Below are 22061 nucleotides of genomic sequence, written 5' to 3'. Positions count from 1 at the left end.
TTTAGACGGGGAAATCAATAAAAAAATCTTTTTCCCCCCCAGCCCCAAAGAGCAGCGTACAGACTGCACACAACTTCTCCCTGCCGGAGGGGCTTCCTCTTTAGCCCCGCGCAATCTCTCCCTGCCGGGAGAGGCTGCGTGGAGCTAAAGAAGCCATAGCCCGTGCAGCCTCTCCCTGCCGGAGGGGTTGCGCGCGGCTATGGAACAAGCCTGCATTTGCTCCATAGGATGCACACACATTTCCCCTCAATTTTTCGAGGAGAAAAACTGCGTCCAATAGAGCGTAAAATACAGTAATTTTTGGTCCTCAAAACAGTTGTGTAGTGAAGGGCCATCTTGAAAGGACAGGAATTGAAGCACAATGTTGAAGTGGCTTGACTCATATCTGAAAAATGAGACCCAAAAGGTGATGCTAGTTTTAGAGTACCAGTACGTTGTCAGCAATATACTGATGACACACAGCTCTGCTTCTCCTTTACTTTTGCAGGTGTGGCAGTGGAGGTGCTGAACTGCTGTCTTGCCTGGATAATGGACTGGACAAAAGCCAACAAACTAAAGGTCAATCTAGATAAGACTGAGGTACTGTTAGTGGATGGTTCCCTATACCAGATAAATGGGCAGATGCCTGCTCTTGATGGGGTTACGTCTGAATCCCTTGCCTGAGGCTCAGGTGGACTCAGTGGCACCGAGTGCCTTTCATCACCTTCGGCTGGTGGCCCAGCTGAGCCCTATCTGAACAGGGATAGGTGGAGGCCTGGCTGCCAATTAGTTTCCAGGCCCAATGCTGATTTTGACCAGTAAAGCCTTAAACAGCTCAGGACCACAATGCCTTAAGGGTCGCTTCTCCCCATATTAACCAACCTTGAACCTGCGTTCATAATCTGAAGCCCTTCTTGAGAGGCGTGAAGGTGACAGCATGAGAACAGGCCTTTTATGCAGTGGCTCCCCATTTGTGGAATGCTCTCCCCAGAGAGGCTCACCAGGAGCCTTCATTACATATCTTTAGGCACCAGGCAAAAATGTTTCTCTATAACCAGGCCTTTGGCTGATTAACATTCTATAGCCTTTAATTGTGTTTGTGGGTGGGGGACTACCGGTTTGTTTTTGTTTTATTATGTATTTTGTGTTCTCATTTTGTATTTATATGTTCTTGTATTTTACTGTGATCTTGGCAGTAAAATAAAATAAAATAGCAAGCAAAGCAAAGCAAAGCAAAGCAAGCTGCTCCTCTTCCTATTTGAAACTGGCCTAAAGAATACTGCAAGTTTCGATCTTGTTCCCCATACTACTTAATATCAACATGAAGCCACTGGGGGAGTTCATGCAGAGATTAGAACTATGCAGTTGTTCATACATTGATGACTTACTAATACTAATAATAATACTTTATATAATTATATAAAATTATAATTATTTCCTACTTTTTAAAAACATCTGAAGACAGCCCTGTTTAGGGAAGTTTTTAATGTTTAATGCTGTGTTGTGTTTTTAAAATTGGATTGGGAGCCGCCCAGAGTGGCTGGGGAAACCCAGCCAGATGTTGTTTAGTCGTTCAGTCGTGTCCGACTCTTCGTGACCCCATGGACCAGAGCACGCCAGGCACTTCTGTCTTCCACTGCCACCAGCAGTTTGGTCAGATTCATGTTTGTAGCTTCGAGAACACTGTCTAACCATCTCGTCCTCTGTCGTCCTCTTCTCCTTGTGCCCAGCCAGATGAGCGGGGTATAAATAATAAATTATTATTATTATTATTATTATTAATAATCAACTCATTGTCTCATTTCTAACTATCCTAGAAAAGCAACTGAAAGGCTGAATCACTGTTCTATACGTGTGAATGATTTGAGGGCGGCAGAACAAGGCGTGGCTTAATTAACAAAAAACAGGAATACGTACTGCAGGGTGGTTAATCCTGGGACCTGGGCAATTTAAGAACAGTCTTCTTTCATACTCCCCACCCCCACCTCGCCCATGTTCCAACCATCATCTCAGACCCTGTTCTATATGACTTGACCTCATGAGACACAGCTGATGACAACCAGAGCATTCTCTGTGGTGGCACCCACTCTCTCAAATGCCTCGCCAAGGGAGGCATGTCAGACTCTGCCACCATATGATTTCAGACAAGTAGTAAATACATGGCTTTTCAAAAGGGTCTTCAGCTTATTATTTTTCTTTCTTCGCTTCACTGTTGGATTTAGGCTTCACTATTGGGATTTATTACTGGAGAGGATTTTTAAATGTTTCTTACAAATGGACTTAACAGGGTTTGTTTTAATTTAAAGTATTGTTTTAGTACTATGACTTGTTAGTCTCTAGTTTCTCAGAAAGTAGGCAGGATGTGCATTTTTGCTGAATGTTTATATCCCTTCATTTTCTCTTACATATTAACAATATCCACAAGTAAGGTATCCCAGATTAAAATAAACAAGTTCTTAGGGAAATCCAAGAAAGGATTTCACACATTCAGTATTTAGGTACAGATATAATATGGACTTTTGAAAGAGATAAAGTGTATCCTGAAGTAGCCAAGTAAATGAAATTTTATACTGTATTACTATATAGACCCTTATCTAGGATAGCAATGTCATAAATTTATATGCTGCACTTAGCAAAGAAACAGAACTTGACAAGAAGCACTCATAATTAAAGCATCCTAAGTATGTATCTACCTTGGGAAAATAAAAGGTGCTACCATGTTTTAATTAGCAACTTATTTCACAAGTGCAGACAGCTGCCAGTGAACGCAAGAAACAAGATAGGTAAATGTGGGTCAAACAAACTATTATCCTATGTCTTTTCTCTTCTCACCCCCAAAACTAGATGCATTGTGGAAGATGGTGTACTAAGGTGTGTTTCTGATTCTTCCTTTCAAAATGTTTGGGGGAACATTATTCTTAACTTCTCATTTAGCTGCCAACAACTTCTGTCTTGCTTGAAATAAACTAAATTGACCTTATGTTCGAATTTTTAAAGTGAACAATTCAAAAGAAACAGTTTATGAAGTTACTTTTTCAATTAAAAAAAATCATTAGCTAATAATGCCAAATACCTCTTAAAGAAAAACTCAATATGGGTCTGTTAAGCAAAGCCAATATTAAACTAATATACATTAGCCAACCTGGGGTTTGACTCTTCATCCCAATTTATACAACATCTCCAACTATAAACCCTGTCCTATAAACCCTATACCCCAAGGTAGGAGTAGGGTAAAGCCATGTCTTTTTTATTGAATTTTTATTGAATTTTCTGTTTTACAATTTAAAATACTCATTTTACATCCTTAAGATATCAATGACTTCCCTTCTTTTCTTTCCATGGTTCATTTTACATATCATAAATCCGTGCATATTTTACAAAAACTATACCATTCATTATTCTATTATTGCATCCATCAAAAGTCATGTCTTCATCCCCAATCCCTTTATACTTACTTCATCTTTATTTTTCTTTGACGTGCCAACGAACTTTTCAGCATTTCTCAGAATGTCTGACCTCTTTCCCCTTTGTGGAACAACATATGCCACCATGAGAGTGATCAGGATGGGAAATTTGTTTATGTATTTGTTCAGGGCAGTAATAAGTTGAAAAACGAGAACCCAGAACAGCATACAAGTTAAAATACAGAAGAAATATCATTATGATGACACTATGGCTCTAGTGCCACCTGCTCCACCATATGCTGCAACTCAACCACAAGAGACAGGTTAATTATGTTCCCAAACTCTATATATATGGTGCCAGGCATGCAAAAGTCATTCCAGACAGTTCACTTTCCTTGAACTCAAGAAGGGAATTGTGGGACAATATAGCAACCTGAAAGCTCAGCCGAGATCTCAGCCCACTATAGATGAAGCATTTTAAGTCTGAAGTCAATGCAAGAGTTAAAACCACAACTTCAATGAAACCTTTTCAATATTATTATAAATGAGAGTAGATCATGATTCGAAATGCAGTATTGCCAGACTAGGAAGATTTTGTATTATAACACCTGTCAAATTTACCAAAAGCCTATTTTCATAGCAATTGCAGTCACATAGCCACAGTGTAACTGCAATTCTCCCACCCATAGACCGATTACAAGCAGCAAAAAAATATTCGTGTGCCCTCTACAAAAATGGTGCTCAGGGGGGGAAATGGTAGACACCCTAACACTATTCTGCCAACTTGCCACTCCCCACAATTCTTCCTTTCTGGCTACAACATGTGTCCCACAGGGAAATCATGTCCTTAAGAGAAAAGCTTAATGTAGGAACACTGTCTGGTACAGTTTTGTGGGACAAAAACCCTCATCACACAGAGAAAATGCTACAAACACATCACCCAAGATTTGGGGTTAACCCCAAAACACAACTAAATACAATTGGTTCAAGATACATGTTTTCTATACAGAGCATCAATGTCCGTGAAAAATAAAATGATAACAAGGAAAAAAGGGCTATGAACTATTGAGGTAAGCCAATGAAACCAAGGTTTGCAAACTCCCTGTCATTTATGGTTGCTAAAAGACTGACAAGTTAGAAACAAAGATTTTCATGAATGTAACACTCATGTTCTGTCTGACCTTCACTGTTGCCAATTAACATCTGTTTCCTTGCAGGGAATGTGTGTGTGTGTTTGCGCAAGATTTTTTTTTTAAGCATCTTGTAAATAAAAATGTTTAAGTCTCCAATACTATTGTTTTGGTCTTTAAGGCTTTGCAGGAGATTTTTCTTTTAACCCATATTATTGAATTGCAGTATTTATATTCTTCTTCTAATCCAAGTTACAATAAAATTTGAAATCCTTCACTAAGCTCATTAAACACAAAATGCTATCACAACCTTCAGACAAAACCTTATTACCCAAAGCAAACAGAACTCTATTTACCAGTCTGTGTTTTGGAGCTCAAGTCCCATTTGTAATTAGCACAGAACCAAACTCCAAGAAGAAAACAGATAAGAATATGGATAACAATTGCCCAATGAATAATCATAGCCTCTTAAACGAGTCAAAATGTCGACATATAATTTGAAACACTTATCCAATATCTGCAAAAAAAATCAAAAAAAATAATCATACTTGACGTTCATTTTCTCAAAACCTCAATTATCTAGCATGTTTTACTGAATCAAAGCCATAAAAGTACAATACCACTCTCAGCAACACACCCATTAAGCACACCAAGAACTTATTAGATGCATCACCAAAAAACATTTTCAAAGGCTTGATTTCAAACATGGATGAGCATAACGTATTATGTACACTGAAAGCAAAATCATTAAATATTCACATTCAACCAGCATGTTGAAATTATACTTAATATTGTCATCAGGTTTCCTAATCTTACACACATTTTCATATAGCCCTCTAATGGGCTACAATTACAACCAGAGGGGGAAAAATATTCAATGAATGCATGTAGGAAAGCAGTGAACAGTTCTATTAGCAAACATATCCAATAAATGAATTTAAACTAAAAAATAACTTTAGAATGAAAGGGCCTATTGTATTTAATTATATCCCCAATAAGAATATCATAGGCTTAGATACGTTGAAAATACAGTAGTTTGTAGAAAGCTAGACTACTTATATGGCTAACGGCAAATTGCTCATCACTACGTTTTGAAGGAGGGCAATTGTAGAGTTTTTGGAAGGCACAGAGTGGCAAGCAAAAGGGGTCCCTCTTATATAATACTACCGCTGCCCCATCATTAAAACTGCCACACCACCCCCCAGCTTTCTCAAGCTAAGCTATGAACATGATGGATAGGAAAATGCCTACAGAGCACAAATGGGAACAATATTCTTACCCATGTGCTCCATCATCCTTCCAGTACCTTTCCAAGAAGGTACACATATGTGGAATCTCCTTCCTCTGGCACTGCTCACGTGAATAACCTTTTCACAGAAACTTGCCAGCAGTGCAATGTCCCCTTCCCAAATGCTGAACAACACTGAAATATTCAATACATGAACATTTGACTAGCTATGTTCAGCTCTATGAGTGCATTCTGATTCAAATGATCTATTTTTAATAAGTGTTTACTTCACATCAAGCCAAAATGGCTTGAAGGCCTCCCTGGATTTAAGACGACTGATGCTTTAGTTCATTGGTATTTTTTCTGAAGCTTTTCCACAGACAAATGATCCAATAATTGGCATGTATTCTAAGTCAGAAATCCAAAGAATCTTTTTTGTCAGGGAAGATGAAGTACATGAGTGAGTTTGTGAGCATGTATTTTCCCCTTGGCCATAGTTTTGCATAGGGTCCCTTCCAGGGTTATAAGGCTGGGATCCCTGCATATGTTGCAGGGGGCAGGATAGGAGGCATGTCATGGGCAGAGTCCCTGGAAGGCCCTTGTCTGCTTTTGTGGTTGTGGGTCTAGGAAGTTGCTGAGCAGGGTGGAAGGCCTGGTTCAGAATCTTACCCTTTTCGTATCTAAAATAGTTAAGTAATATGAGCCCCCATAACAAGCTGTACCTATGCAACTTTCATAGTTGGAACGTTAACCAAATTATTCATGCCTCATGGAAAATATACGTGGAAAGTGTTAAGTCCCAGTACAGTGGACAACATATGTGGAAAGTAGTATGGCCTGAGATCCAGAATAGTGTAGCTTGGGAAGGGGGAGAAGCTGTCATCATTGCTATATAACAGTAAAAATCAGGCCACATTTAGATTGCTGCTTGGAGAGAAAAGGATCCCAATTAGTTAATGCCAGTGTAAACTTCCATCTTTGATAAACCATAGAAGTGCCCTTACAATTTAATAAAGAATCTGATTATTCATGCTGCAGAGCAAAAATCAATCTTCAACTAGTAAGGATTAAGGGGAGCTCTTGTCGAGAGATATTATCTCGAATCCAGCTATTAGAACATTCTTGCACCTGCCTATGAAGAACATGTCACCAACAAAAGTGGATAAACTGTCAGCCTAACGTGGTACAGTAGTGAAGTTTTGCTATTCATATGGCAATAGTATATTGCAAACACAATGCACTCTCCAAAACATGCATATTTTTCAGGCAGATTCATACAGAACCCTATTCCCATGTTTGCCAAGAGTGCTGTAGAGAAGGGGAACATATGCTTTTCTGAGCTTTGGAACAATATTTAGATAATTATTTCAGTGACAACAGAACAAGTTGATGTTCAAGTACTATCAGCAACACGACTTTCAATTAGCAGTTCTGATAACATCCTGTACTTAACATGCCACAAAAGCTGTAAGATGAAATGATTAAAAAAAATTATTTTCAGCAGTAAAAGCACTTTTTAAAATTAAATTTGTATACCGCCCTTCATCCAAAGATCACACGACAGTTCACAACATAAAAATACAAAATGAGAACACAAAATACATAATAAAACAAAAACAAACCAATAGCCTCCCTCCCACAAATACATTTAAAGGCCATAGAAGGTTAATCAGCTAAAGGCCTAGTTATAGAGAAATGTTTTTGCCTGGTGCCTAAAGATATGTAACAAAGGCACCAAGTGAGCCTCATATGGGGTTGATTAATACGGTGAGAGGCAGTCCTTTGAGCATTGCATACCTGAGCTGTTTAAGGCTTTATAGGTCAAAACCAGCACTTTGAATTGGGCCCAGAAACTAACTGACAGTCAGTGCAGTCAGGCCAGAATTGGTGCAATATGCTCAAACTGCCTTGTCGCAGTGAGCAGCCTAACCACTGATGTTTGCACCAACTAAAGTTTCCAAACAGTCTTCAGAGGCAGCCCTACATTTAACACATTACGGTAATCTAATCTCGAGAGTACTAGAGCATAGACAACAGAAGTTAAGTTATCCCTGTCCAGATAGGGGCACAACTGGGCCACCCGCCCAAGCTGATGGAAGGTACTCCATGCCACCTGAACCATTGCAAAGATATGCCAGCCACCCCTTACTTAGACAGCCACACCAGACGGATACCATGGTTGATGCTAAAGCTTTACATCATATAAGAACTGTACAGAAGTAGAACAGTGCATATAGGAAAACAGGAGTGTTTGTTAATAACATAACTATAAATAGGAGAAGATAGGATGCATTCTGTAATTTACAGCACAATCCTATGCATATTTACTCAAATGCAAGTCACACCATTGGAAATTGTAATCGTGCAGAGGACTACAGCCTCAGATTACATTTGCATTGTTGAAAAAAACTATTCTCTTGCCAAGCCCACACTTGTTAAGATACAGGGAAAAGGACAGAATAGCAATGAGAACCAGACTCAGGTACTTAAACATGTAACCCTGCATTTTAACCATTAGAAGACCTTTAGAAACATGTTTAAAACTGCCTTGAAGGAATATCACTTCCTCTCTCCTGGTGTCACAACGAAGGCAGAAATTAGTAAGCACTCAAATATGGTTTGGAACATCTAACTCTCAAGAGAAAGTGAGAGAGTCTCGACTACAAAATGACTTTTATGCACAGTACTCCAATCCTGCAAGCATTACTTCAAGATAAGCTCCATGGATTTCAATGGTTCAAACATATGAATGTTAGAATTGCAGCCTCTGTGGCACTCAATCATTGTAAAGTTAACGATATTAGTGGTACTACATGAATGCATGCTAGCTATGATTTACCCCAAGGCTTTGCAAATACTATCTTCCACGCAAGACTTGACACAAAAGCTGAACATTTATAGCTTCTTACCTCATCTTCCCAGTCATAAATATTTTTTTTAATAAATAAAAAACATAAGAAGCTGTTCTACTCTAAGTCAGACCACTGGTCACTCTAGTTCAATACCATCTACACTGAAAACCTCGAACTCCTGTCAGTCAATAGGCAGTCTCTTCCCAATCCTACGTGGAGATGCCAAAAATTGAACATGGGACCTTCTGCATGCAAAGCATGTGCCCTGCACTGAGCCACAGTCTTCAAGTCAAATTTAATGGATGTTTCTTCCCAACCAAGGTGGTAAAACTGAAAACCACACAGAATCTTTTCCCAGAGTCCTCACAAGACCTGTTCTCTGCTATTATTGCAAGCCTGTCTCCCCATGGTGAAAGAAGGCAACATGCAGCATTATCATTGTTATTGTTGTTATTAAAAATTATTGCATGCTTTCTTTACTAAGGTAATTGAAAGCAACTTAAATTTAAACAGACATGAAAGAAAAACAAATAACAATCTACAATACAATCTTTTTTTTAAAAGGGGGGGGGCAGGAAACAAACATTCCAGAAGAAAGCCACAGATTAATAAGAGCCAAAGGTCTGGCAAAAAAAAGAAAGAAATGCAAATGTAGCAGAGAAAGCTATGTAATGATGGCACCAGGGAAGCTTCTCTGGAAGTGACATTCCACAAGCAGGGAGCCACCACAGAAATGGCCTGTTCTCATGCTGCCACTATCTAGACATCCCAAAGAAGGGGCACATGAAGAAGGGCCTCAGATAACAATCACAAGGTCCAAGTTGGTTCATATGGAGAGAAGGATTTAAAGCTCAACACCAGCATTCTGAATTGGGCCCAGAAACTAACTGGTAGCCAATGGAAGTCGGGCCAGGGCTGATGTCATGCACTCAGACTATCTTGCTGACAATGTACTCCAGGACTCCAGATGACTCCACTAAGCGGTTTCGTATAGCTGTTAAATCGCATACAAGATAAAACCTAACCCTGCAGAAACACACAATGAAGGCTCCCTGGGCCTGAACAGCACTCCCCAAGCATTAGCCTGTGGAAACAACCATCCGAGTTGATCTGGAACCACAGCAAAGTGCTGCCGTTCACCCCAACTCAGGTAGCCACTCCAGAAGGATACCATGGCCAGTGGTATCGAAAGCTACTGAGAGATTAAGGAGAATTAACAGGGCCCCACGTCTCTCCTGACACAGGTCATCATTCCAAACCATTTTCCATGCCAAATCTGGGGTTAAATGTCAATTGAAATGGCTCTAGAAAATTGGTCAAGGCGTAGCTTGAACGTGTGCAGCATACTAAAGAGCTAAGACAAGCAACAGACAAGGACAGGGATTTTAAAGTATTTCCTCATCCATAAATATCTAGCTATATTACCCATCAAACCAACTGAACAACTCAAAACATATAATGATCCGTGGGAAAAACTTTATCACTTGGAGGCATGCTGTAAAATGCGAGGTGTAGATCAAATTAAGCCAGACAAGATTTAAAGCCCCCTAAAACTCCAAATGCTTTTGAATACGGTTTTGGTAGCAAGGAAATCTTTCTGCTGCAGCAGATGTTAAACACTGAACTGTGAGTGGAAGGGAAACATGTTCCAACTGTGATAATAGGAAGGTCTATGATGGGTCTCATGCTTCTGCTTGTGTAAGAACATATTTGGATAAAGTTTCTTTTTTCTTGTACATCTTTCCAATGAAATATTTAAAAACAGCACTTTTGTGAACAGCAGATACCTTCTGCAAGCAGAAGACACTTTTGGGTTCAACCCAATATTTTTCAACACAGTTTACTGAAGCATAACACGACCGCATAGTAACCACACAATTATCCTGTCTTTTTTTGAAGGCTAGCTTTGTTTGGGGGTACAACTTTCGTCTAGAATATTAAAAATACTTTAAACATTATAAATCCCTGAAAGCTAGGGCCCCAGCTGTAGAAATCACAACAAAAGACAATGAAACCTCTGGCAAATTGAAAGTTTAAAATAGAATTAAGCATGGCTTGGTGTAAGCAATATATGTTAATATATTTAAAAGTGGAGTAATGATCTAAGTGGTATGTAGGAGTGAGAGTGTTAAGTTTTGATGTGAAATCAGGTTCCCACACAGCTATGGAGCATTACGAACATGAGATGCATGCATAAGTGGCCTCGGACAAGTTGCTATTTCACAGTCTACTCTACCTCAGAGGAGCACTGCAAAAATAAAAAAACACGATGTCACAAATGCCAGTCTACCCTCATTGAAATATTTTATCATACAATTATGCCATTAACATTCCAAAATCCCATTCTACAGGATACTTTCACATATGCATATAGCCATTTCACTACTCTCAATGTGCACAGCATATAATTCCATAAGAGGACATATGACCATACGGAGATTCAGCAGCATATTACATAATGTATTTAAATGTAGAATTTTACTTACTTTATGTAGTATCTTGCACCTTCAAATGTATAGGCCTCTTCCCAGCCTGTGGGTAGGTCTAAGAAGCAATAAAAAGAGCATTTGATCACATGACAGAACCAGTTGAATGTAACCAAGTGCATTTTTAATCTATGCTTTTATCTGTACACTTACTAGTGGTGGAAATTCCAAACAACAGCCAATAAGATTGAAATGATACCAAGAAAAAATGATGAAGCACAATTCTAAGCTCACTCTTGGTGTCTCAATCAGTTCACTGCAACTTACTCTCTCACATATATCCTCAGGATTGTCATTTTACAGAGCAATCCTAAGTATGGGGAAGCCATTCTGCTTTACACCCACATAAAGTATGTTAGATCCAAACTCAGAAGTGGGGCCACTGCTAACTGAGCCAGCTTTAATATGACAGAGGGAAAACAAGTCTTTAAAATCGAATTTGATATATACAGTGGTACCTCTGGATGCAAACAGGATCCGTTCCGGAGCCCCGTTCACATCCTGAAGCAGACGCAACCCGCGTCTGCGCGTGTGCGGGTCGCAATTTGCCACATCTGCGCATGACATCATTTTGATCGTTCTGTTACTTTTGGGTAGCCTCAGAGCGCAACACGAAAACGCTCAACCCAAAGCTACTTTAACCCGAGGTATGACTGTACCACCGTTTTGCTGGTGTAAATTCCACTGGCTTACAGGTCATATGACACAGCTGAACATAGTTAGGATCTAATTTATACCTCTCCCCACCTAGTTCCACCCACATCACTCTTCCAGCATGCTAATTTTTCAGGGTTTATGCTAGTGTAAAGTAAGGTAAGGTAAAAGACCCCTGGACGGTTAAGTCCAGTCAAAGGCAAATGCTCATCTTGCTTTCAGGCCAAGGGAGCCGGGCGTTTGTCCACAGACATCTTTCCAGGTCATGTGGCCAGCATGACTAAACCGCTTCTGGCACAACGGAACACTGTGATGGAAACCAGAGCACACGGAAACGCCATTTACCTTCCCGCCGCAGCGGTACCTATTTATCTACTTGCACTGACATGCTTTTGAACTGCTAGGTTGGCAGAAGCTGGGACAAAGCAATGGGAGCTCACCCCATTGCACAGATTCAAACCGCCAACCTTCTGATCAGCAAACCCAAGAGGCTCAGTGGTTTAGACCACAGCACCACCTGCATCCCTAGTGTAAAATACACTGGTTTTGGATCAACCAGCTTAGATCTGGGTGGGCTAGGGTGAGGGACTTACACCTGCATAGTCTGGCTGAGAATAAGATCCACTGGATCCTAATTCACCCATCCCAACAGATGTTGTGCTTGGATTGAGCTCTTAGACAAATATTCCTGAAACTATTTGTTTATTAGACTTTGTCTTATATTCCACCACATGGAGTTTGGTCTAGCATCAGTAACATACATCAGTACTAGTTTAGATGCACATATTACTTTAGACACTACTTGTAGTCGTGTAACTTTATAAGCTGTAACATATTTGAACACAAGTCACTCTAAGAACAAGATTGCACTCTAAGTCACGAACTTCCAAAATAGTAGCTGGGTAAGAATCACAACAGAAGCTATTTGTTATGACAGCATAGTTACATCATCTTGCCATATCTTCAAGTTGAGCTTGCAAGTATTCATAGGCCAGACAATACTATAGAGAATTTATTCTCACTACTAATCCAGTGGCAGAGGAAGAGAAATATGGTGTTTCTCTCTAGTCGGCAATGGAGCATCAATCACTAAAGGCTCTTTTAAGAAGAGGAATCAAAATCAAAGCTTGTCCTCTTCTTCCACTAGAAAAATGCAAAACCAGAGAAAAAAACTAGACTACTAAAACAGTATGCTTTTTTAATCACAAGCTTCACTACCTAAAACAATCACTTAACCAAGAGTACTGTATTTTCCTTTGTTGTCTTAATACATCTGGCTTTGCTTATTGCAATACGTAACACCTGTCTTTTTTGAGCTGCAGTACATAGCATGAAACAGAACAACACCAGTCTAGTAACCAAAATGTTTATAGCAGATACAATCTTTTGGAGAAATATTTTATGCCAATATGAGGCATTTCAAGCAGTAGTTACAGCAAACTTGTATCAGGGAATATTACACAAGCTAGAGTAAAAAAGCTTTCCACATTCATTCCCACGTAAGAAAAAGAACAGCAGGTCTGGTTGGTATATTAGTACGATCAGTTATCCAAATATTATCATAAGACTGTTCGGAATTCACCATGCCAGCAGTATGAAGCATTCCATTTGCCAAAAAATAAGTTTGGTTCATTACCTAAAAATATTTTTAAGCCAACAAAAAAACCTGACTTTTCATGGAAGTTGCTAACATGTTTTGGCATAACTGGCAAATTGATGAAGCAGAGTAACAATGTGCATGGTGGAAACAGAATATATTCAAAATGTGATCAGAGAGAAAAAGCTTAAACACAGTGGGAGAACATACATCACTTAATGAATGCCAAGTGTGAAATGCAACTACATTCAACATTGACCTCCAAATAAACTCTTCTAAGACATTCCTCACAGATACGACTAGGAAGGGTGATAAACAGAACACAAGAACCTCTCCTCCAAAATTTCTCCCAGGTCACATGCAGTAAAGACAAAAGAGCAATGTAATGTGTGAATAAGAAACATGCAAACATGAGGTGCCAACTGAACATCTCCAGGCTGCCTGCTCTTTCCTTTTTCCCTACAACAGGTATTTACACCAATGAAAAACAAAAACTGCATTTCTAAATACCCACCTCTCAACAGCCAGTGTACTGTGCCAGCAGGTAGCAAAGCAAGAAGCTTTGCTTTAAATCCCTTTTCCAGCCAACCCCTCTTTCTGCTGCTACTCTTCTCCAGAGAAACAAATGGCAAAGGAGACAAATTCTACCTTCCTCTCCTCCCCAGTTATTCCTCAAGCTCCTGCCCCCACTTTCTCAGTCCCACCATTCCCCACCCACTCTCTTATCCTAGATTGAGAGGGAATGTTTCTAGGTGAATGCACTTGAGTGCTATCTATGAATTTCACAAAGCAGTCATCATTAGATGCCAAGCTCTAGAGATCATGATGCTGAAAAGCTATGAGCAGGTGATTTTGTGTTCTGCTCAGGGAGGAAGCTTTAAGCATACAGACTGTGCGACCGCAAGAGAGTATAGAAGAGGAATCCATTGGCTGTGAGCTACTTTCAAGAAGCACAGCAGTTATAATATAAAAGGCAGACAAAAAAGTAGAAGAGCATGTACCAGTATACATCAACCAAGACAACCGAAAGCTTGTACAATTATTTCATTTTTGATAGCAGACTTTTGTAACACTTTAACTGCAGAGAACATTTCACCATTGCAGACAGATTCATTATTCAACCTGCACTTGAGTGCTGTTGGTTAAATGTGATTTCCTTCCCATTAGCCTACAATGCATTCAGATACCCTGAATGGCTAGGCAACTGTCACAGGATCATACTGAATAATTAACTGTCCCTTAATTGAGGAAAATAAACATTTCCCTATAGCCATACTGCACAAAGTGTTTATAAATGTCTATATAATAATAATAATAATAATAATAATTTATTATTTATACCCCGCCCATCTGGCCGGGTTTCCCCAGCCACTCTGGGCGGCTTCCAAAAGAATATTAAAATACTGTGATACATCAAACATTAAAAGCTTCCCTAAACAGGGCTGCCTTCAGATGTCTTCTAAAAGTCTGGTAGTTGTTGTTCTCTTTGACATCTGGTGGGAGGGCGTTCCACAGGGAGGGTGCCACTACCGAGAAGGCCCTCTGCCTGGTTCCCTGTAACTTGGCTTCTCGCAGTGAGGGAACCGCCAGAAGGCCCTCGGTGCTGGACCTCAGTGTCCGGGTAGAGCGATGGGGGTGGAGACGCTCCTTCAGGTATACTGGACCGAGGCCGTTTAGGGCTTTAAAGGTCAGCACCAACACTTTGAATTGTGCTCGGAAACGTACTGGGAGCCAATGTAGGTCTTTCAAGACCGGTGTTATATGGTCTCGGCGGCTGCTCCCAGTCACCAGTCTGGCCGCTGCATTCTGGATTAGTTGTAGTTTCCGGGTCACCTTCAAAGGTAGCCCCACGTAGAGCGCATTGCAGTAGTCCAAGCGGGAGATAACCAGAGCATGCACCACTCTGGCAAGGCAGTCCGCGGGCAGATAGGGTCTCAGCCTACGTACCAGATGGAGCTGGTACACAGCTGCCCTGGACACGGATTTAACCTGTGCCTCCATGGACAGCTGTGAGTCCAAAATGACTCCCAGGCTGCGCACCTGGTCCTTCAGGGGCACAGTTACCCCATTCAGGACCAGGAAATCCTCCACACCTGCCCGCCTCCTGTCCCCCAGAAACAGTACTTCTGTCTTGTCAGGATTCAATCTCAATCTGTTTGCCGCCATCCATCCTCCAACTGCCTCCAGACACTCACACAGGACCGTCACCGCCTTCACTGGTTCTGATTTGAAAGAGAGGTAGAGCTGGGTATCATCCGCATACTGATGAACACCCAGCCCAAACCTCCTGATGATCTCTCCCAGCGGCTGCATATAGATGTTAAAAAGCATGGGGGAGAGGACAGAACCCTGAGGCACCCCACAAGTGAGAGCCCAGGGGTCTGAACACTCATCCCCCACCACAACTTTCTGAACACGGCCCAGGAGGAAGGAGCGGAACCACTGTATGACAGTACCCCCAGCTCCCAGCCCCTCAAGACGGTCCAGAAGGATGTTATGGTCGATGGTATCAAACGCCGCTGAGAGATCCAGCAGAACTAGGAAACAGCTCTCACCTTTGTCCCTAGCCCGCCGGAGATCATCAACCAGTGCGACCAAGGCAGTTTCAGTCCCGTGATGAGGCCTGAATCCCGACTGGAAGGGATCCAAATGGTCCGCTTCTTCCAGGCGTGCCTGGAGTTGTTCAGCCACCACTCGCTCAATCACCTTGCCCAAGAATGGAAGATTTGAGACTGGGCGATAGTTGGCCATCGTGGCCGCATCTAAAGATGGTTTTTTAAGAAGCGGTTTAATAACCGCCTCTTTCAGCGGGTCTGGGAAGACTCCCTCACGGAGGGAAGCATTCACCACCCCACGAAGCCCATCGCCCAGCCCTTCCCAGCTAGCTTTTATAAGCCAGGATGGGCAAGGATCAAGGAGACAGGTGGTTGGTTTCACTCGTCCAAGCAGCCTGTCCACATCCTCGGAGGTAACAGATTGGAATTGATCCCACGCAATTTGACTAGACAGGACTCTAGCACTCTCCCGCCCCGGCCCTGCTCCCACGGTGGCATCGACCTCTTCCCGAATCTGAGCGACTTTATCTGCAAAAAACTTTGCAAAATCATTGCAGGAGATCATGTGGCCCGTACTGGGCCCCGATGTAGCAGGTGGTTCCGCTAGATTGCGGACCACCTGAAAAAGTCTCCTGCTGCTGTTTTCTGCAGATGCAATAGAGGCGGTGAAGAAAGTCTTCTTCGCCGTCGCTACTGCCACTTGGTAGGCTCGACATTGAGCTCTAACCTGTGTCCGGTCAGCTTCAGAATGGGTCCTCCGCCACCGGCGCTCTAGCCGTCTCAACGATTGTTTCATTGCCCTCAGATCCGTGGAAAACCACGGGGCTGTCCGGGCTCCATGCAATCGGAGAGGGCGCTTCGGAGCCAAACAGTCAATAGCCCTGGTTAACTCCACATTCCAGCGGGCCACCAGGGAATCAACTGAAAGGCCATCAACATGGGATAAAGCATCCCCTACCACTCTCTGGAAACCATTTGGATCCATTAAGTGGCGGGGGCGGACCATCCGAATCGGTCCCACCTCCCTGCAGAGGGGAAGGGTCGCGGAGAAGTCAAGTTGCACCAGGAAGTGATCTGACCATGGCACTTCTTTTGTTTCGCTTTTACTTAGTGTCAGATCACCAACATCCATTGAGGTAAACACCAGGTCCAAGGCATGTCCGCGGCTATGGGTTGGGCCAAACTTATTCAGGGACAGCCCCATGGAGGCCATGCTTTCCACGAAGTCCCGAGCGGCCCCTTGTAAGGTCGTGTCGGCATGGATATTAAAATCCCCTAGGACAACCAAACTAGGTGTCTCCAGGAGGACATCCGCCACGACCTGAAGCAGCTCGGGCAGGGAATCCTTGGTGCAGCGGGGAGGTCGGTACACCAGAAGGAATCCTGTACTGCCCCTATTGCCCAACTTCCAGAACATGCACTCAGAAAACTGGGTCTTCCCAATAGGACGCCTGGTGCAAGCTAATGACTTCCTAAAAATCACTGCAACCCCCCCTCCCCGCCCACAAGGCCTGGGTTGCTGTGCGTAAGAGAAACCTGGTGGACAAGCAGCGGCAAGAACAGGCCCATCTGCTTCATCCAACCAAGTCTCTGTTACACATGCCAGGTCAAATCCTCCATCCATGATCAAGTCATGGATTGCAGTGGTTTTATGAATCATTGACCTGGCATTGCACAGCAGCACCTTCAGGTCATGTGGGTATCCCTTGCTGATTCTAGTATCCGTCCGGTCAGGACCAGACCCGGAGGCAGGGATAGTCCTCAGACAACGACTAAACCTGCCTCCTCTGTAATGACAAGGTCTGGTCTTAGCGTAACTCCTCCTCCTACCCGTGATCACTGAGATCGGTTGTCCCAGCGCATCCCCCTCTGTGGAACATGCCCCAGCCATTTTGTTGGCTGGGACCCACTCCCCGGCAGCCCTGACCCCTCCCCTTAAGAACAAAATAAGACCTTAAAACAATAAATACAAAACAAAAGACCCCAGAAAACAAAAAACAATACAAATAGAAAACTATAAAAATTACAAATCCGTTAAAAACAAACAAATTCCCAACTAAACATCCATCCCACCCCCATCCACGTCCCCGCATATACAAAAAAAATTAAATAAAAAGGACAAGGAAAAATTTAAAACATTTTAAAAAAAGCTCTGCGCCACTCTGGAACCCCCTGGGCCGCAGCAGCAGTGACAGCAATCGTCCCTGTGAGGCCTGTGAGGCCCCGCCCCGGGCCAGATGGTGAGTGGCAGGAAGGAGCAGGGCCCTCAGACACTCACGCAGAAGAGTCCTCCTGGGCAGCAGAGCGCAGCAGCAGTCCTTGTGAGGCTTCAGGCCCCGCCCCGGGCCAGATGGTGAATGGCAGGGAGGAGCAGGGCCCTCAGACACCCACACAGGAGAATCCTCCTGGGCAGCAGAGCGCAGCAGCAGTCCTTGTGAGGCTTCAGGCCCCGCCCCAGGCCAGATGGTAAGTGGCAGGAAGGAGCAGGGCCCTCAGACACTCACACAGGAGAATATTTGTTTTATCTACTTGCAGAACAGAATAGGGCAGCACAAAGGAAGTAGGAATAGATTCAAGAAGCAAGACAAGGGAGAAACAGCTTCTTGCTAAAGTTTCATCTGGCTATGTTGAAGATCTTAAAGCAGTTCAGAAAGCTTGTCCAGTGGGTGGAGATGCGGCCACTGAAGAAGATGCATTTAGAGAGCTGCCGATTTCTCTGCAGCTTAGCAGAGTAGTAGCTAGATTTTGGAGGAACACAACTAAGTTGATAAGAAAACAGATGTGAGGTTAGCTGAGCAAGGGCAGGGATAGCAATTCAGAAGCTGAAATCCAGGAGCCAAGTGGGAAAAGATTAGTGTGGGTTTAGTCTCCCAAAGAAGAGAGAAGGATTATGGGGTTGGTTACTAAAGAGAATTTGCACAGCAGAATGACAGATGAGGATAATAACAGTAAGGGATAGCCAATGGCTAACAAGTCAGCGAAGAAGATATAATTTGGGGGGGGGGGCGTGAATAAGGCAATTAGTAAACTGGACATCTGAGAATAAATACTGCTTAGGAGTACAAATATAATGAAGGACTGGAAGGCCAATGGGAAATAAGGCAAAGAAAGCTGCCTAGTTAGGGGTGGGTGAGATTAAGGGTTAATTGGTATTGTGAATCAGTGCAATTTAATTAACTAGGATGGCATGACAGTACGGTAATAGAGGTGAGCCAGACAAAGACGATGTTTATGTGTCAGTTCTTAGGGAAAGTAGAGTTGCGGGAGTTAAAATTATTGACGAGTGTCACACATTTCCCTTAAGGGCATTTGAGCCTCTTGTGTGTCATTTCCCACCAAGCCAGGTGTTCATCCAAGCCAGAAAAGCAGAAGACAGTCATTTTCACATTAGATGTGAAATCTGTACTTTGCAGTCACACTATAGACCAGCTTCAAACAAAGTTAGCCTGAAGTGTGCACTCCTTACTTCCTAGACTAGAGGCTATCAACAGAAGATTTAGGAATTAAGGAAGTGTCATTGAAGAGACAGAGGGCCCATGGGGAGGGGGTGGCAGGAAACAACTGAGAGATCAGTTAGTTTTGAGAATGCAGACTATGAGGCTCATTGGAAGGAAAGTTATAGTAGGCCAGTAGGATAATGTGTAGGAAGTGAAGGGTCAGAGACAACTAACTCAAAAGATGCTGTGAAAACACAAAAGATTGAAATGGCAGGTACTTGGAGAAAGGGGGCACAGCTGGTTTTAGTTTTTGATTAAAGGGTGTGGGATAGTATACCTGTACACTACTTTCAAGTGGTCATTGAAAAGGGAGGAAGGGAGTTAAGAGATTTTGAAGCACAAAATAGTGCCTTTCAAGGGTGGGTCAGGAGTTTTTTGTGGAGGAAGAAGAACAAATTATTAGTACCAGGCTTGTCGCCTGAATTTGAATGTGAAGCCAAAGCATTTTGGTGAAAGAGAATTCTCTCTCTACTTTGGAAACATGTAGCAAATAATTGGAGTAATTAGATGGGGAAGCAGTTGAGCAAAGAGATGGGTTACAGGGAGACAGACAAGGGCCTATGAAAGAAAGGGGGAGGGGAGATGAGTGATCACTGAGCATGAGTTGTCATTTTGCCCCTCCCCAAGGAAGGTGAGGACAAAAGCTCCAGTCAACAGCAAAAAAAGAAAAAAGGTTAAGTAAAGTTAATGAGGGGTACAGACAAGTCAAACTGGATTATGGTTGGAAGCAAGAAGAAAACTGAGCCAAGACGTTCTGTAAGTTTAGTGATTTTTTAAGCACATGTAGAGGAAAACCCAGTGGCAGAGGCTGAGTCAAGATCGGAACTGTGGTCCAAGAGGTAGCAGAGACAGGCTTATATGAAGAGGGTCTGCAATGCCAAATTGAAGGGATTGAGTGAGGTAAAGCTCAAATGTGTGTGTGGTTTTATATGAAGCCCCCCACAAATTGGAGGGATTAAAATGTGGCAAGTGTGACTCAGTGGTGGCTCTATTTGGAGGGGGGACAAGAAGTGGCATGAAGTTTCCCCCCAAGGACAAGAGATGGATTTACAGGCGTGGGGGAATTGGGGTGATTCACTGTGGTGCTTTTGTATGAAGAGCCCACCTCGCCCAAGTTGAAGGGTTTTAAAACATGGAGAGAGGAGTTGACAGCACCTCCAGGCGAAATGTTTAAAGGAGGGGGAAAGTGCCACAGAGAGTGACTCAGTGTCAGCTTTCAAGTCCACAAGAAGGTTTTAAGCACATGAGGAGGAGCAGGGTGTGAGAGAGGGGCTGTGTGTCTGTGCGTAGGAGAAAAACCGTGTGTGAGAGGAGAGCAAGAAAAGAAGGGCTAGGCAGGTAAGTCGGGGAGGAAAATCGAGAAACCCACCTCCACCTCTTTCTTTTTTCCCCTCACTCTATTGCACCTTCCCTGCAAAGATATCTCTACACTCTTTTCCACGGAGGGCTTGTGAGGACACGGGAGGGGGGGGGGCTGAAAGAGAATGACACACAGAGAGGGAGAGGGAAAGAGAGGGAGAAAGTGGGGTTAGCGCCGCTTCCGAGCGGGCTGCGCTGTTTTGTATTTTTTTCTTTCCTTACCTGGGCTGCGGCGGTGCCCGGTGATCGCCGCCTCTCCCGTCAGCGGGTGCAGCCAGGTCGTGCTTTTCGCTTCCTCGCTAAGGGGAGAAAACACAGGGCGGCGCGTGAGAGGAGGAGCAGGAGCGCGCGGCGGTGACCCGACCCCGGCCGGACCCTAAAGCCGACCACGACGACCCTCCCTCAGAACCACCCCGGGTCGCCTCAGCGCCGCCGCCGCCACACAGCCGCCTTCGACGCCCCCACCCCGGGCAGGCGGGCAGCCCCGGAGCCGCTCCTCTTCTTCTTCTTCTTCCCCTCAGGGTCATGCATCCCTCCTTTCCCGCCTCGCGTCCCTCGCCGCCACCGCTCCCTCCGCCTTCGCTCCCGCCTCGCTCGCTCGCTTACTTGATGAAGAAGACGCGGCCGCCGCGGCTGATCCCGTAGCTCCAGCAGGCGGGCAGCGAGCGCAGCCGCTCCGCGCTCAGGTCCGCCGCCATGTCCGAGCGCGGCGGAGGAGGCGGCGGCGACGGCGGCGGCAGTAGCAGCCGGGGCGAAAGCGGCGCGCGCGCGCGGGCACGGGGAGGGAAGAGCGCGAGGCAGTGGGAATGGGCGGGGGAGGGAGGGAGGGAGCGCGGCGCGCCTCCGCCGCCGTCAACACAGCCGCCACCGCCGCGCGCGCGCCTCCGCGAGCGAGCCAGCCGAAAACACCTGGACGGCGGCGCGAGCTTGGAGTGAGTGAGAAAAGACAGTTGGGGAAAGGCGGGGGGGGGGGGGAGAGAGGAGGAGGAGGAGAGAAGACCATGGGAGGGAGGGCTTATCAGCCGCCAATCAGCACCGAGCTCTCCTGCCACGCTCCTCCTCCTCCTCCTCCTCCTCGATTTCTCCCCTTCAGCTCTTCTCCCTCCCGCCTTCCGGAGCCGACTCAGTGGCTCGCGAACGCGCGCCGCGAAGCCCCGCCCACCGTGGATTCTTTAACCCCGCCTTGAAATTAAAGTGGGGAGGGGGAAACCCAACAGCGCGCCTCCTATAGGCGACCAGCGGAAGTTACGCGCTCCCGTGTTGCTTAAAAAACTCATGGAAGGGCGAAGAGGGGCTTGGGGTGTGGGGGGTGTGTGTGGG

General features: G+C 44.1%; 1 protein-coding gene across 28 annotated transcripts in view; it reads right to left on the bottom strand.

The window, feature by feature from the left end:
* The window catches only part of PLEKHA5 (pleckstrin homology domain containing A5), a 172107-nt gene extending 150247 nt beyond the window's left edge, over nt 1-21860 (bottom strand). For 25 of the 28 annotated variants that reach the window (XR_014502593.1, XR_014502594.1, XR_014502595.1 and 22 more), the window contains exons 1-3: nt 21348-21678; nt 20964-21040; nt 11080-11137 (exon numbers count right to left, since the gene is read on the bottom strand). Coding sequence is in view for 22 of the 28 variants with exons in the window: in XM_083401807.1 (XP_083257933.1) it covers nt 11080-11137; nt 20964-21040; nt 21348-21439 (227 nt within the window). In the remaining 6 variants the exon portion in view is untranslated. Of the gene's footprint in view, nt 1-11079; nt 11138-20963; nt 21041-21347 lie in introns of all 28 variants that reach the window. The other 3 variants (XM_083401812.1, XM_083401822.1, XM_083401817.1) reach the window with 2 other exon arrangements.
* Between the last annotated feature and the right edge of the window lie 201 nt (nt 21861-22061).

This window comes from Podarcis tiliguerta (assembly GCF_965153285.1).
Source record: "Podarcis tiliguerta genome assembly, chromosome: 10".
Lineage (NCBI taxonomy): Eukaryota > Metazoa > Chordata > Lepidosauria > Squamata > Lacertidae > Podarcis > Podarcis tiliguerta.
Note: the sequence above shows the minus strand (reverse complement) of the source record. Positions and strands in the feature narration are given on the sequence as shown.